This window comes from Rhinoderma darwinii, chromosome 2 (assembly GCF_050947455.1).
Source record: "Rhinoderma darwinii isolate aRhiDar2 chromosome 2, aRhiDar2.hap1, whole genome shotgun sequence".
Classification (NCBI taxonomy): Eukaryota; Metazoa; Chordata; class Amphibia; order Anura; family Rhinodermatidae; genus Rhinoderma; species Rhinoderma darwinii.
In genome coordinates this window covers 166563571-166576058 of record NC_134688.1, presented here as the reverse complement: position 1 = coordinate 166576058, position 12488 = coordinate 166563571, and the positions used below count along the sequence as shown (strand labels likewise).

Below are 12488 nucleotides of genomic sequence, written 5' to 3'. Positions count from 1 at the left end.
TGCTGCAAAACAATTCAGTTCTACAATGGTGGTGTTGTTTTTTCGTGGTTGTCATGTGGCTTTGTCAAGCACCACAAAGCAAATTCAGAACTTGGCATAAAGCTTCATGTATGATACCTTTGGCTAGAGAAGGACTTCAATATTAATAGCATGAAGATTAGCTTAGGTGTCTGTTGGCTGAATATTATCGAGCTCCTATCATAATGTATGACCCTTTAATCTTCACACTATGGAGCCTGACCAAATGTTGTCAGAATAATTTAATTACGGTAGTTCTGATGTGTACTGTAGGACAACAATGACACCGCGCAGCAAGCTTCGTGTCCATGTATAAAACAAAATGACCATAATGAAAGAAGAAAAAAAGAATAAGGTCAATTCTCAGGGCACCTGAGAGAACAAACAGGAAGCTTTTCACTCGTGGTTTTAATTAGCGCCGATATTATTTCCTGAACTGCGCTCTATTTCTTCATTTTTAATTGCTGGCAGGTGTGTTTGTGTTTCATGACTGTGTTTTCAGCCAATAAAATCCTGGAAATGTTAAGTGGCACGTCAAATGTCTTTACCAAGCCTGTAAATAAGCTAATTGTATAAAATACATGATATAATAGTAAAGTAATTGCAGCGCGACCATTTATGATGCTATGTAAAGAATGCAGCAGCGCTCTTGCATAACTTAGACACATTCCACATTTGGTTATACAGTGGGATTACAGTAATGTTCACTGGTACCCATAGGGCCATCCAGTGTCAACATTAGAAAGGTAAAAGAAAGCGGACAGCCTATCCTAAAAAACTAAAAATGACTTTGTTTTACAAAATACTGATCAAAATCAAGATGATGATAACTTCAATATAGTATGGGCTGCATTTACTTTAAAAGCAAAAAGTGGCGTGGACAAGGGGACATGTAGATTTATTTATCTGTGATATTGCCACACTGTGGATGGCAGGCTTAAATCGTACGTTCAAACATGTTGGCAACAACACACAGGTCATAATGTTTACCTTGGACTTCCATCGCATGCATGTATTTAGCCATTATTGCGTTTCAGGACAATTCCAGTTGACTTAAAAGTAAAACTAAGCAAAAGATTGAGTTTCCTATTAGAATTATTTATAAAGACGTCCTTCAGACGCTCTACTGAATATTTTTAGGGTATGAGGTATTTGCCGTTTCAGCCCAAATATGATGGGGCACTTGCTTTGAGGGCTCCACAGGGAGTGCATGGCACATTTTGGTCTTCACACTCCTGTGGAGTTCCGCATGTGTCTCTTAATATGATACTGAAGGGCTTTGCAATAAACGCCACCAGCACTTCCGGACCCACTGGCCAATGGAAAAAGTGGCGGCCACCACTCCATAGCGCTGGAGTGTGAATTTCTAAGTTCTAGTGAAGTAACTATTCTTATATTCTTCTTTCCTTTTTTTTTTATTCTAATGATTTGCCATTGCCTTGGGATTTTTTTCCCAAAATCTCCAGAATTCTTTTTTTTTTTTATTACTAAAATGAACCACTGGAAATAATATTGTTTTCCAACGATTTGCAAAGTTTAGGAGATTCTAAGAAAAGTACAGTATATGACAATAAAGAACTCCTGTGTCGTATACTAGTCTGTAGCCATTACTATGCAGGCTGAATTATAAAAACTGTTAACAGGTAGTGTTTAATATGGTATATAGGACACTATTTTCTTCTTTTAAGGCTAGGACCATACATGCAGTTTTTGGCTTGGTTTTTGAGCAAAAGCCAGAAGTGGAACCAAAAGGAAGTAAAGGTATAAAGAAAAGACTGATACAGCTCCTTTTTGTGTCCACTCCTGTGTTTGGCTCAAAAAATTGAGCCAAAAACTGCATCAAAACTGTGTGTGTGATCCTGGCCTAACTTGTATAATCTTTGTCCGATATACATGGGCTTGTTCAGCAGGATGATGCAATAGTCATACGTTGTGAGAGATAAAATGGATGATGATACAGCTGAAATTGCTGAAAAGGTTGCATTTTATCAAAAACAATCAGCGGTCTATGATCATAAGATAATAGAGAGATGTGCTTGAATTTCATCTCGGAAATGTCCTCTTTTAACTGATAATATCCCTGTTGTGAATTGAGAAATTAATGAATGCAGCGATTACTCCGGAGCCACAACACTTCTTCTACATGTCTTTGTGTTTCAACATAATGAACATTGGTTGGTTCAAATTGTAAGTTTATTTTCCATTAAAATGCAACGAAAAACAATGCACAGGTTTGATCTGCATTAAATTTGTAAGTGCACTGGTTTAATCTTTTAATAGTGTAAAAAATGAATCAAAGTATACAAGAAAACCGATTTTTTTTTTCTTGCTTGAAACTGATTTGAAAACATATTTTATCTAGAATTTCTGTTTTAAGTGTCCTCAAAAACAATATAGTGCAATGGAGAACCAGTGGATTGATCGTGAAGCTAGATATAATCATTTTGTATGTAATTTATCTGATACATGTATGAAGCAGGAGGAAAAACATGGCGTTTTCAAGTTTATTGGAAAAACGTTATCACCGGGGTTTTTATTTAAAAAAAAAATTTCCACAACATTAATGTAAGTACATTTTAGAGTTTTTTACGTAACTAAAACATATAAAAACTGCTTTTCCATACATCATAACCAAAAAATGTGTTGACTAGATAACACATTCTTTTCCAACATTGTAACTTCTAAATTATATTTTATTTTTGTCACTGAGGACATATTTAGGAATTTTTTACTTCTTTTTGGTTGCATCTTATAAACCTCAGCAAATATCACATTATTACCTATTTGCCAAACATGGAATGCTGAAAAACAGTCCTTTGCTGCTTTTCTAAAAGCTCCTTCAGAAATTATTTCCCGCTGTACAGGTTTTGTCTGGAACACCCAATGCAAACCTTGAAAGCTGATCCTATCCAAAAAAGAGTAGCACTACCCCTTTCTAAATACTATCTTTAGAAAACATCATAGTTTTACTGTGTCCGTCAATCAATACAAAGGAAGTGGGATTGCGTAATTTACTTTATATCATCCGGGATATATTCTTTTCATTTCAAGGCCTTTCAGTTATGAAAATCAGGGGCATCTAACAGCTATGGGTGAGTGGAGGAGCAGCACGACATGGAAAAATATTAGATATATTTTGTGTCAACAAGGACAACATGATGGTTCTAATCATATACCAACGTTTAGGACAAAATGATTGAAGATCCGGTGACTGTATGTGTTATTTCACTGAAGCAAAAGATGAATGAAGTCATGTCACTTCCAAGCTGGTTTTATTAAAACATAATTGTATATTTTAACATATTCTACTGACATTCTAAAGTGATAACTTATGTATGTAATATGGCAAGGCAAAAATGTTAGCACGCAGTACAAAAGATTCCTGCTCATTGGAGACTTCAAGCCTATAAGACTTTTTTGCGTTTGACAGAACTGTTATGTAAATATTACAAGCCAACCCATGGGGTTACTTACTAACTCAGCAGAAGTCCCAGACTACTTCGCTTAGATTTTTCACCTTGACAGAATTTTATCATGGTGGCTCTTGTTCCAGAGCTGTGTTCTCCCGCCGCCTCTCTCTTCAGTGTGTCTTGCAATGGTTCTCCTTCCTTTTCTTACGGGGTTAAGAAATTAATTTAACTAAAAATCAGCCACCCCTTTTTAGCTTTCTCCTCACCCTTTTTAGACAGACAAACATGTTCCCCTCCTTTCTCGGTGTTGACCTTTATTTTCAAGATAATTTTAGTGAAGAAAACAAAACAAAATCAGCTTTTGGGCGCCTGCCTCCTCCTCTCCTCTCCACGCTCTCGCCTTTCTCTTTCCGCCACTCATTTCAATGAAAAGCCTTTCATCTAAAGAATGTGTTACACATTTTAACACCTTTTTTTAAACTAATTCTTTTTTTATTGAAGTGAAGAGATTTTTTTTTTGTACTACACCAGACATCCTTTTTTTTTTTTTTATTCCCTCATTTTTATTTATGCGAAGCATAAAACGTGGAAGCTGATGCACAACTGAAAGATGGGCTTACTTGTTTTCTTTTGTGCTACAATCCCTTGCACTCCTTTTGTCCTAAGTATGGGTACTTGTTTGACTGGCATGGCTTATTGGAGAATAACAAGCGTAACTCTGCCTCTTTTGTCATGGGACAATTCTCCCACAAATCCCGAACAGTGGGCATTCTTCCTCACACACTATTGGGTGTGCACTGGAATTGAAAGAAGTGCTGAGGGCTGCTACTTCATCCCCTCCCCAATCTCTTTGTTTGTTTTTTTTTTCTCCCCTCGCCCCCCTCCCCAACACCTCCTCACTTTGCTTGGCCGGAAACATTTAATTGTCCCCTTTTGCAGAAAAAAATATTAATTGAAAGTTGCCTCCAAGCTCACCTTTAAAGTTTTCTCACTAAGTAAATATTATGTGACCGAGAAGCAGGAGTTAAATTACTTGTAAGGTATAAAGATTTTGGTAGAAAGGCTAATGTAACATTTTAGATGTTCCCTCCTGTAAGCCGCTCTCGTATTTCCAGGTGGTATGATAATGTATGTTGTAGAGGCTTAAAAAACAGCAGGGAGGAGACCATTTTGTTCTTTCTAAGGCCTTCTACCAAGAAACAAAAGTGTAAAGCACCAAAACAACATGTGCTACATTTATCAGTTTTTATGTTCATGTGCAAGTTGAAAAAATCCACAGATTAAATGCTAATGTTTTGTTTTTTTCCTGTTTGCACTAATATTATATGTGAAATGGGCTAATTTTATGTCATTTTTCAGTACATTTTATTTGTTTCAATGGGAACAGTGTTTTGTACATGGCATTTATCGTTTAATTGTGTTTGCTTTAATTAGCTTATTTTATTTAAGGGGATGGACATATTTTGCATACCTTAAAGACGTGATATTTTGATTTGGTGAATGAGGGGAGGGTTCAAGTGATGTGGGGGCTATGGGTAGAAGCTAAAAGGGGAAGAACTAACACCTCTAATCCAGCTTCTGGTAAATAGGCTGCCAGCTTTTAGAATGAGTTTCCTTTCTATTAGTCGGAATATTATGCTAAGCCTTAAGCATTAGTTTTTTATGTTGCCATAGCAGCCCTCTTCCTGCAGGGTTGTGACCTGTGATGATTACAGTACAAAGCTTATAGGGTCTTGAAACCCCCTTTGAAGATGAAAAGTCTTTGATGGTTTATATTTATGCAAATCTCTTAGATATGATTTACCCAACTGAGATTGAATAGAGAGATGATTAAAATTCCCAGTTCCTTTGATATCCATCAATGACAGAATATTTCTTTAAAAAAATGAATTGGACAAACCTGTCATTTTAGCTTGTGTTTCTGTTCCCATTCTGTATTCAAATACCATTATCTTCCCTTACCTGAGACGCTTTGTCTTCCAGTTATGAAATGCTTGTAACTGACATGTACCCTATTTACTTATTTTCCTATTATTGTTTGTTACGGATGATGGCAAAATTGGCACTCAGGCTGTTTTATGTTTTTATATGATAGAACTTAGAATTTGGACTAACCCCTTCTCCTGCAGCTTAAAACTTCCTCTGACATCTATCCTCTTCAAAGTCTGTAACTTCTTTCATAAGCCCTTTATAGGTATGTAAAAAGATCAAAAAGAGAAAAGTACCGCGACCCTGTTAAATATGATAGACTGGGTGACTCGGTCTTAGTGTCACAATACACAAACGGAATCCACGCCGAACTACAGGAATATGCATTCTGCTCCCTCATTCATGTTTTCTATCCGCCTGCTAATTTACATTTACGTTTGCGCATATACTTTTGAGTGTGACATAAGTATTTCGTAAGCTCTCACAATGATACGCAGAAAAATTGCAGCATAATGCCCTGTTCACACGTTCAGGATGATATAAGGATTTAGGCGCAGATTCCAAATCCACTGACCTATCGCATCCAATACAAGTGAATGAGGTTTTTATAATCCCATTTACATGCAGTGGAAAAAAATCCACGCAGAATAATGAACGTGCTGCGGATTTTGAAATCCACGTCATGTTTACTCGACACAGAAAAAACTGTTTGCCTATAGCAAAACCGACATGTGTGAACATAGCTTGACTATACCGCATGAATTTCTCATGACTTAAGTTTCGAGATTTGCAGTTATGTGCATAAATATATCTTATTGTTATGTATCCCAAATCCTGGGATAAGTGTTTTTTATTCATGGATTCCTTTTTATTTTAGTTTGCAGATAAATTTCTACACCACTTAAAAGGCAGGAAATTGGACCAACCAATGTACTTGGTAACTTTTGTGGAAACTGCGGTAGGCCTCCTTAACTTTAAGGTAAGGATATATATGTGCATTTGTGGAGCTGCTTCACTGTAACACACAAGGACACCTGGTGTTGAGTTTCTAGTATATTGACTATCTAAGTCTATGTTATACCGAAGTGTTCATAGACTATAATGGACCTGACATATGCCAAAAGAGTGTTCCAGGTGTGGGCAGTATGCATCTGCCTTATTTTTCACTGTACGTTAAAGCATAACTGCGCTATTGTTTCCGGTAAATCCACGGACACCCCAACGGAAACCTGATGGAACCCCTTAGAGTCAATGGGCTCCGTCGGGCACCGGTTGTCTTTGTTGTTTAACGGAGCATGCGCTTTTTCGTTGTTCTGCTCCTCTGACAGAGCAGAACAATGGAATGCCAAACGCAGATGTGAACAGGGCCTAAGACATCTCTTTATATTGTTGCTTTTATGCGCTGCATCTATAATCAAATATGATCACAGTTTAATTTTGGTTTACATGTTGCAAAGTGACAGCATTTTAACTCAAACTAAGATCTGGTTGTGTTTTATAAGCTGTTCACATGGAGTTTTTTGTAGGCAGAAAAAAAATCTGCCTTAGAATTCCTGCAGGAATTTTGAGGCAGATTTTGAACTGCCTGTACGTATTTTTCTGCCTTTTTCTCGCCCATGGCCATTAAAGGTAATGCAAGGACGGTGGTTAAAAAACACTCAGAAACTAGCGGTGCAGGTTTTTTCTGCCTCGCATTTGATTCAATGGGAGGAAACGGCGACAAGTATGGATATGCTAGTCTTTTTTTTTTCCACGCAAACAGCCAAAAACAGCCCGGGAAAAAAACTCCTCTACCTCCCATTGAAATTAATGGTGGGCGATTTCGTCCATTTTATGGCGCTCATTCCGACACGGTTTCCGTGTCAAAATCCGCGCCAAAAAACCTTACGTGAACTGACCCTTATTAAAGAAATATAAGTGTGTAATACACATACAGTGAAGGAAATAAGTATTTGATCCCTTGCTGATTTTGTAAGTTTGTCCACTGTCAAAGACATGAACAGTCTAGAATTTTTAGGCTAGGTTAATTTTACCAGTGAGAGATAGATTACATATAAAAAAAAACAAAAGATCACATAGTCAAAATTATATATATTTATTTGCATTGTGCACACAGAAATAAGTATTTGATCCCCTACCAACCATTAAGAGTTCAGCCTCCTCCAGACCAGTTACACGCTCCAAATCAACTTGGTGCCTGCATTAAAGACAGCTGTCTTAAATGGTCACCTGTATAAAAGACTCCTGTCCACAGACTCAATTAATCAGTCTGACTCTAACCTCTACAACATGGGCAAGACCAAAGAACTTTCTAAGGATGTCAGGGACAAGATCATAGACCTGCACAAGGCTGGAATGGGCTACAAAACCATAAGTAAGACGCTGGGTGAGAAGGAGACAACTGTTGGTGCAATAGTAAGAAAATGGAAGACCTACAAAATGACTGTCAATCGACATCGATCTGGGGCTCCATGCAAAATCTCACCTCGTGGGATATCCTTGATCCTGAGGAAGGTGAGAGCTCAGCCGAAAACTACACGGGGGGAACTTGTTAATGATCTCAAGGCAGCTGGGACCACAGTCACCAAGAAAACCATTGGTAACACATTACGCCGTAATGGATTAAAATCCTGCAGTGCCCGCAAGGTCCCCCTGCTCAAGAAGGCACATGTACAGGCCCGTCTGAAGTTTGCAAATGAACATCTGGATGATTCTGAGAGTGATTGGGAGAAGATGTGGTCAGATGAGACTAAAATTGAGCTCTTTGGCATTAACTCAACTCGCCGTGTTTGGAGGAAGAGAAATGCTGCCTATGACCCAAAGAACACCGTCCCCACTGTCAAGCATGGAGGTGGAAACATTATGTTTTGGGGGTGTTTCTCTGCTAAGGGCACAGGACTACTTCACCGCATCAATGGGAGAATGGATGGAGCCATGTACCGTCAAATCCTGAGTGACAACCTCCTTCCCTCCACCAGTACATTAAAAATGGCTCGTGGCTGGGTCTTCCAGCACGACAATGACCCGAAACATACAGCCAAGGAAACAAAGGAGTGGCTCAAAAAGAAGCACATTAAGGTCATGGAGTGGCCTAGCCAGTCTCCAGACCTTAATCCCATCGAAAACTTATGGAGGGAGCTGAAGATCCGAGTTGCCAAGCGACAGCCTCGAAATCTTAATGATTTAAAGATGATCTGCAAAGAGGAGTGGGCCAAAAAATTCCATCTAACGTGTGCAAACCTCATCATCAACTACAAAAAACGTCTGACTGCTGTGCTTGCCAACAAGGGTTTTGCCACCAAGTATTAAGTCTTGTTTACCAAAGGGATCAAATACTTATTTCTCTGTGCACAATGCAAATAAATATATATAATTTTGACAATGTGATTTTCAGTTTTTTTTTAAATATAGTCTATCTCACTGGTAAAATTAACCTAGCCTAAAAATTCTAGACTGTTCATGTCTTTGACAGTGGGCAAACTTACAAAATCAGCAAGGGATCAAATACTTATTTCCTTCACTGTAATTGTAATATGAACTCTGCAGATTAAAGGGGTTTTCCAGCTTCTGACAACTGATGACCTATCCGGTCATCAGTACATGATCTGCGGGGGTCAGATACCCGAGCCCCGCACAGATCAGCTGGTCCGGTGCCTCCGTGCACTGGACATACAAGCCGGAAGCCGTTAGCTCCGGCCACAGAATAGCGGCCGAGCTGCAGTACTGCAGCTCTGCTCTTATTTAAGTGAATAGGAGCAGACCTGCAGTACGACCGCTATGCTATGTACGGAGCCAACTGCTTCAGGGCTCCGTACATAGCATTATGTGCCACAACATCCGGTCCCCGCAGTCCACAGGAGCGGCTTAACGGTGCGGGGTATGGGTGTCGGACCCGCACCAATGACATACTGATGACCTATCCGGGGGATAGGTCATCAGTTGTCAGAAGGTGGACAACCCCTTTAAAGAATTTAATGTTGGTTCATCTAGGTAGTCACAGTAACACTATGGTATGATTCTCCCATACCAGCAGCTCTCAGTCCACTTACTAGTTTCAATACAATGTAAAATGATCTGATTGGCGACAGATCTGCATATACGTTGCCAAGCAACAGCACAGGCACTAGAAAATAAAGGACATTCTAATACGTTCAGAATCAACAGAGACAACATTCATACTTACTTTATTTCATTGGGATTGTTTTTCAATGCTCCATAATCTTTATTTATATAGCGCCAACATATTCCACAGCACTTTACAATTCAGAGGGACAATGTACAGACAAAATCGTACATTACGTGACAAAATAAATTCAAACAAGAGGGATGAGGACCCTAATCACAAGAGCTTACGATCTATAGGGGAGACACAAATGTAAAAAGTACTTGTTCAGTACAATGGTCCAGCCATCTTTTATACACATGGGGTAGTACACATAAAGCTGCATGAGTGTATGGCAGATATTAAATGCATTATAGTGCAAGGAGTGTGGGAGGATAATGTTGAATAAAGGGATTAGATTCTAGGGACTAATGTAATAAGGGGGGTAAAAGTCAGATTAGGGAATTTGGAGACGGGAGTGGGAGGTTCGGATTGTGGAAGACGTTAGTCTTAGGCCCTGTTCACACAGAGTTTTTTGACGAGTTTTTTGGGGCAGAAACCGCGCCAAAAAACTCCTCAAAAACCGCCCGAAAAAGCCTCCCATTGATTTCAATGGGAGACAGACGTGTTTTTTTACCATGAGTAAAAAAAACTCGCCGTGGTAAAAAGAAGCAACATGACCCATCTTGAGGCGGTTTCCGCCTCCAAAACCCCATTTCAATGAGTCAGAAAGAGGAAAAAAAACCTTGACGAGTGTTTTGTCGAGTTTTTGTCAAACCACTGTGCAAAAACCTACTGGAGCAGTTTTTGCAGGAGGAATTTTCCTCCTGCAAAAAACTCTGTGTGAACACAGCCTTATTGTTGGCAGAACGTAGAGCACGGTTATGGTGGTAGACAAAAAAGAGGTAGGAGCTATAGGGAGGTGCAGCACTGTGGCACGCTTTGTGGGTACGAATGAGAAATTCTAAATGTATTGTAAAGGGAATAGGCAACCAGTGCAGTGACTGACACAGGGTAGAGGCATTGTGTAGCGGTTGGTCAGAAAGATGAGCCTGGTTGCTGCATTCAGGATAGGTAGGGGAGGGGAGAGTTCAGTGAGAGGAAGACGGATTTGTAATGAGTTACAGTAGTCAAGAAGAGAATGAATCGGACAACAATAAAAGTTTTTGCTGATCTAAGTCAAGCATTAACCCCAAGAGAGCAGACATGCTGCCTGGGAGTTATAGTAGTAGCACACACTGCATGCATTGCTGTGCAAAACTAGGAACACTACATTTTTCATCCTCCTGGAATTATTTGAAATTGTTCCATGAAAAATGGTCTTAATCTATTGGATACAGCATGAACAGGTAGTTAATATCATGCAGGATAGTGGGGTTGCCATAAGGAATGTATGTGAAAATGGTGTATAGCTTACAGCTACAATCCATAGAGAGCATGAAACAATAAAGTTCCAAGCATACTCAAACAAATATGACATAATATGTCTAATATATTTTATTACAAATAAAAAGCATCTCTCAAACAACAAAATTAAAAATGTATTCGCAGTACTAGTATCTTTTTACAATATGGGAAGACTCACAGGAGAATGCTAGAGACCAATGATGATGTACCACACAAAGCTCAGGGGCAAAGGATTGGGCATTGTGGGACAATGCCTATATTAATTATAGGAAGAGAGATAAGGGCATGCCAAGATTGTCTTACTTGGCAGTATACAAGGGTGTGCCCTCCTCTCTTTTCTTATAATTATTGTTGGAAAAGAGATTTACCAACACGTTTTAAAATGCTGCTGGGTTCCTTTAGCGAGCAACAGGAGATATTTAGAGCCACTGGTTGGAGACCTCTCACTGAGAGATTCCAAATTCCAGTCCAAAAGTCAGGGCTCTAAATGCCAGAAAGACCACAGAAATCTCAGTAACAAACTATACATAGCAGAATCTGGAAAGTCAAATTGGGTGCTGGACATAGTCATAGAGCCTAAAACAAATGTGCCTGGAAATAAGGGACAGGTGTATATTTACAGCACACGGGTGTCGCGGGCTCAGGAGATAAGCCTGTGCCATCAACCGCAGGAGCAGGCTGTAATATACAGCCAGGCTCCAGCTGCAATAGCTGGGATAGGGGCTTGCTCCGATACCAGCTGTTTAATCCCTTAGATGAAGCAGTTGATAACGACCGTGGCATCTAAGGCTCTATTCACACGACCGGTTCCGAGTGTCGGCCGATAAAAACTGCCGTTTTGGTCCGTTTTACATCCGTTTTTTTCCCTGTCCGTTTTTAAAAAAAAGAATGAATTTAATTTGTAAATGTTTTTGCACGCACTTCCCTCTGTAGATAATGCCACATATTGCCCTCTGTAGATACTGCCACGGCCCCTCTGTAGGTAGTGCCACACAGCCCCCTGTAGGTAGTGCCACGCAGCCCCCCTTGTAGGTAGTGCCTCACAGCCCCCCTGTAGGTAGTGCCACACAGCCCCCCTTGTATGTAGTGCCACACAGCCCCCCGTGTAAGTGGTGCTACACAGCCCCCTTTCACATAGCACCCCCCCATAGATGACACCACCCTACCTTCCTGTAGATAGCTCCATTGTAGGGGAACGTTCCAGGAGAAGTCTGACTTCAATGTATGGACAGTGAAGTCAGGGATTTCTCTTGGAGCGGAATCCCCAGCTACAGCACCAGGGATTCTGCTTCAGAAGTAGGGGACCACTCCAGGAGAAGTCCCAGACGTCATGTCCATATATGGACAGTGAAGTCAGGGACTTCTCCTGGAGCGGAATCCCCAGCTACAGCGCCGGGGATTCTGCTTCAGGAGTAGGGGACTGCTCCAGGAGAAGTCCCAGACGTCACTGTCCATATATGGATAGTGAAGTCAGGGACTTCTCCTGGAGCGGAATCCCCGGCCACAGCTTCGGCGACGCTGTGGCTGGGGATTAGGGATTCCGCTCCTACTGGGAGCAAAAAAATTCTCCTCTTCCTTCTCCTCACATGCACTTTGCACTGTGAGGAGGAGAAGAGAGCGAG

The 12488-nt window shown here is 40.2% G+C and overlaps 1 protein-coding gene across 1 annotated transcript in view; it reads left to right on the top strand.

Annotated features, from left to right (window-relative positions):
* The window catches only part of CLYBL (citramalyl-CoA lyase), a 380083-nt gene that overhangs the window by 318811 nt on the left and 48784 nt on the right, over window positions 1-12488 (top strand). Inside the window, exon 4 of the mRNA XM_075850278.1 lies at window positions 6235-6336. Coding sequence (XP_075706393.1) covers window positions 6235-6336 — 102 coding nt within the window. The remainder of the gene's footprint in view (window positions 1-6234; window positions 6337-12488) is intronic.